Raw genomic sequence first — 2,981 nt, forward strand, 5'->3', positions numbered from 1 at the left:
TAAAAGAATAGCATAGCGGTCAGCAAAATAAAACCTACATTAACACAAACAGACAGCTACCATGCAAACTATTACATCGAACAAGACGACACCTAAGGGAAATAAGTTACATACAAGTACTTACAATTGTTGAAGAAATGTGGAATTAAAACTATCGATCACACTACCTTGCACAACATTAATTAGAGCACAGACAAATAGAAACAGACAGGCAACGGATATTGTTCAAGGCGTGAAGCGGTTACGAAAGTCATCCATGTTCGCCTCGCCTCAGGTAGCTCTCACCTCGCTTTTCCGAAGAGTGCCGACCATGCAACCTTCAAGGGTTGGTCAACATTGGAAAGATAAAGATGCGACCTTTCCTATCTTTCGCGATGTTGACCAACCAATACAATCCCTGATAAGTCCACGGATTAGCATAATTAGTTGTGTTGACTAATTAATTACAAGATGTGTGTATATGTGAGATAAACGTCCTTGTAATGGGGTGTAAAATAAATGAAGAGTCAAGAGGCTAGGTTAGGCTAGTCATTTATTTTATTTACTACGATCAGTCAGAGCATGAAGAAAAGGAGAGGAACTGGTAGAGAACACAGAAAAACTCAATAATTAGCTTATTAATAGTGCCTGGGCCGCCTGTGTAGACACGTTAGTTATATGTGCAGAACATGTTGGGTGTTTGTAATCAATGTTGTTTCCATTGGGGGAAAACATTCACACCTCTTCATAACTTGTAATATAACATCATTTTGTCCCGTTTCAAGTTACGTTATCTAAGGGACGTTGAAGGAACGTTTCATTCTCAACGCTTGAGTTTCGACAATAAAATTGAAAAGACCGTCAAGCGGCAGATAATGTAAGGTAATACGTGCAAACCGCTAAGTGAATGGACCTAACCTTACAATAGACTCACGAATGAGTTATCAGATGACAAGGCTTTCCACATTCGAATCTCAAGGCAATAGCACATCTCATGAACGTGATAATTTAGCATGGCATCAGCCTAGCGCGGGTTCACTGATTCCGAGTTAAAAACTTTATGAAACCACGCCGACTGCCTTTGTTTTAATTTCAGGGGAGCAAATCTATTATACCGGTCTAAACAAGTCATGTTTGAACCATTACGTTTAGGAAGATGCGTCAATTTAACTGAGGATTTCACAACAACGTCAAATTCACCGAGTCAGTGTAGTTGTTTCTGACAAGTAACAATGTTTATGGAGTTTATCTTTCAAATAAGTACCTCAACAATTCCGGCAATTTCAATTTTCGCTTTGATCATGACTTGCTGAAATGAAACTAATAAACCTAAGCAAATACAGTCGTTTGAATACATAACGAAGGTTTTTTGTATCAGAATATTCCTAGATGAAACTGAAAAGTAGTTTCAGATTGTTATATTTTTATCGCCATGTAAAGTTTTTTTTTCAGACTTTCGAAAATTACACAAGCATGATGTTGTTGTCTTTGATCGAAGACACTAAAATGAAAAAAATTAAACAATGTCCGATCGATGATAAATGCATACATAATGATGCACATGCCATGGAAGGTGTAAACGACATCCCTTGAACTATTAAAATGTTCCGTTTGCCACCAAGCCAATCACTTTTAGTCCAGCAACCTATATAAGTGGTGAACACACGCGACAGTCTCAGTTAGCACGACTCCGAACCTCAAGCTATCAAGATGGTTGGAAAGTTGACAAGCAACCAGATTGCTACCAACTGCTGTAATTCGACATCTGCAGATCCAGATGTGTCTCCAGACTACGCAGGCGCTGTTCTAATGATAGGCCTAGCTGTGGCCATAATCGCAAGTAACTCTTTGATTCTTGTTGCTATTTTGACTTACCGAAAACTGCGAAACAATTATGATTACCTCTTTGTGTTCTCCTTGAGCCTTTGTGATGTCTTGGTTGGGCTACTGAACGTACCCTACGAAGCAACGGTGTATATTCTGTGGTATCCATCCCCGCTGACATGTGCAACTCTACGGGCTATCCAAGTAACTCTAAAAACAGCAAATCTTTTCATTGTTGCCTTGATTACACTTAATAAGTACATCAAGATTTTCTACCCGTTTCGATACCCGTTTTTGGTGACAGGAAAGACGGTGTGTGCCACATTGACATTTGCATGGGCGTTTCCCGTTGCTTGGGCTGCCTACGCTGTACAGAAATTAGCACGAGCGGAGAGCGTGCGAGTCGATATGCAATGTTTTCAAGAGAAGCCACCAAAACAACTTGCCATCGTATTCTTTACCATGAAGTTTCTTCTGCCTGCTTTGTTTCTACTCATCGGCACCACACGTATCGCCCTCTTGGTTAGAGATCAGCATCGACGAATAGCATCGCTGAACGTATCAGCAACAGGACAGGCTTCAGAGCCCAGCTCTGGTTCGATGACGAGTCAACAACATCTCACAAAAAAGGAGCTTCACGCAGTGCGTTTGGCCGCGTCGATAGCAGCGACGTTTCTCCTTTTCTGGTGTCCAATCAACATCATCTCTTTGCTTACCACCTTATTATGTAAACGATGTGGTGGCCAGATCTCCATTACGATCACTGCAAACGTGCTGAGATTGTCGCACCTGAACTCGGCAATCAATCCAATATTGTATTCTTTGAACAAACCTCTACGTGCAGCGTGTAAACAGATATTGAAGCGACAAACTGGACCACTAATCGTACAGGAATGAATACAGTAGAGGATCCATCACGAATATACGCTATCCTGATTGCCGGCCATCTGATGATAGAAACTTTACTGAGAGTGAGCGAGTTCCCAAGCGAGTCCCCGACACACGCGGTAACATTTCTTGGTAAAACTTTGGTATCCTGTAAAGCAAACAAGGTCGTGACGTCATCCGGTTTTAATACACCTGTATTTTAGACTTAAAAGTTGTTAACGTCAGGTCGTGTTCGATGTCGTCCCCTTCTGAATACCTAAACTGCATCTCCGTCGCAACTGTGAGATTTA

General features: G+C 41.2%; 1 protein-coding gene across 1 annotated transcript; it reads left to right on the top strand.

The window, feature by feature from the left end:
• Positions 1-1,689: 1,689 nt before the first annotated feature.
• LOC139130610 (D(1)-like dopamine receptor) lies at positions 1,690-2,700 on the top strand. The gene has a single exon (XM_070696361.1). The coding sequence runs from the start codon at positions 1,690-1,692 to the stop codon at positions 2,698-2,700; it is 1,011 nt and encodes a 336-aa protein (XP_070552462.1).
• Positions 2,701-2,981: the final 281 nt, after the last annotated feature.

Source organism: Ptychodera flava, chromosome 4 (assembly GCF_041260155.1).
Source record: "Ptychodera flava strain L36383 chromosome 4, AS_Pfla_20210202, whole genome shotgun sequence".
NCBI classification, from domain to species: Eukaryota; Metazoa; Hemichordata; class Enteropneusta; family Ptychoderidae; genus Ptychodera; species Ptychodera flava.

Excerpts from the sequence above, each read along its gene's own strand:
- LOC139130610 (XM_070696361.1), top strand. The coding sequence starts at position 1,690 with ATGGTTGGAAAGTTGACAAGCAACCAGATTGCTACCAACTGCTGTAAT.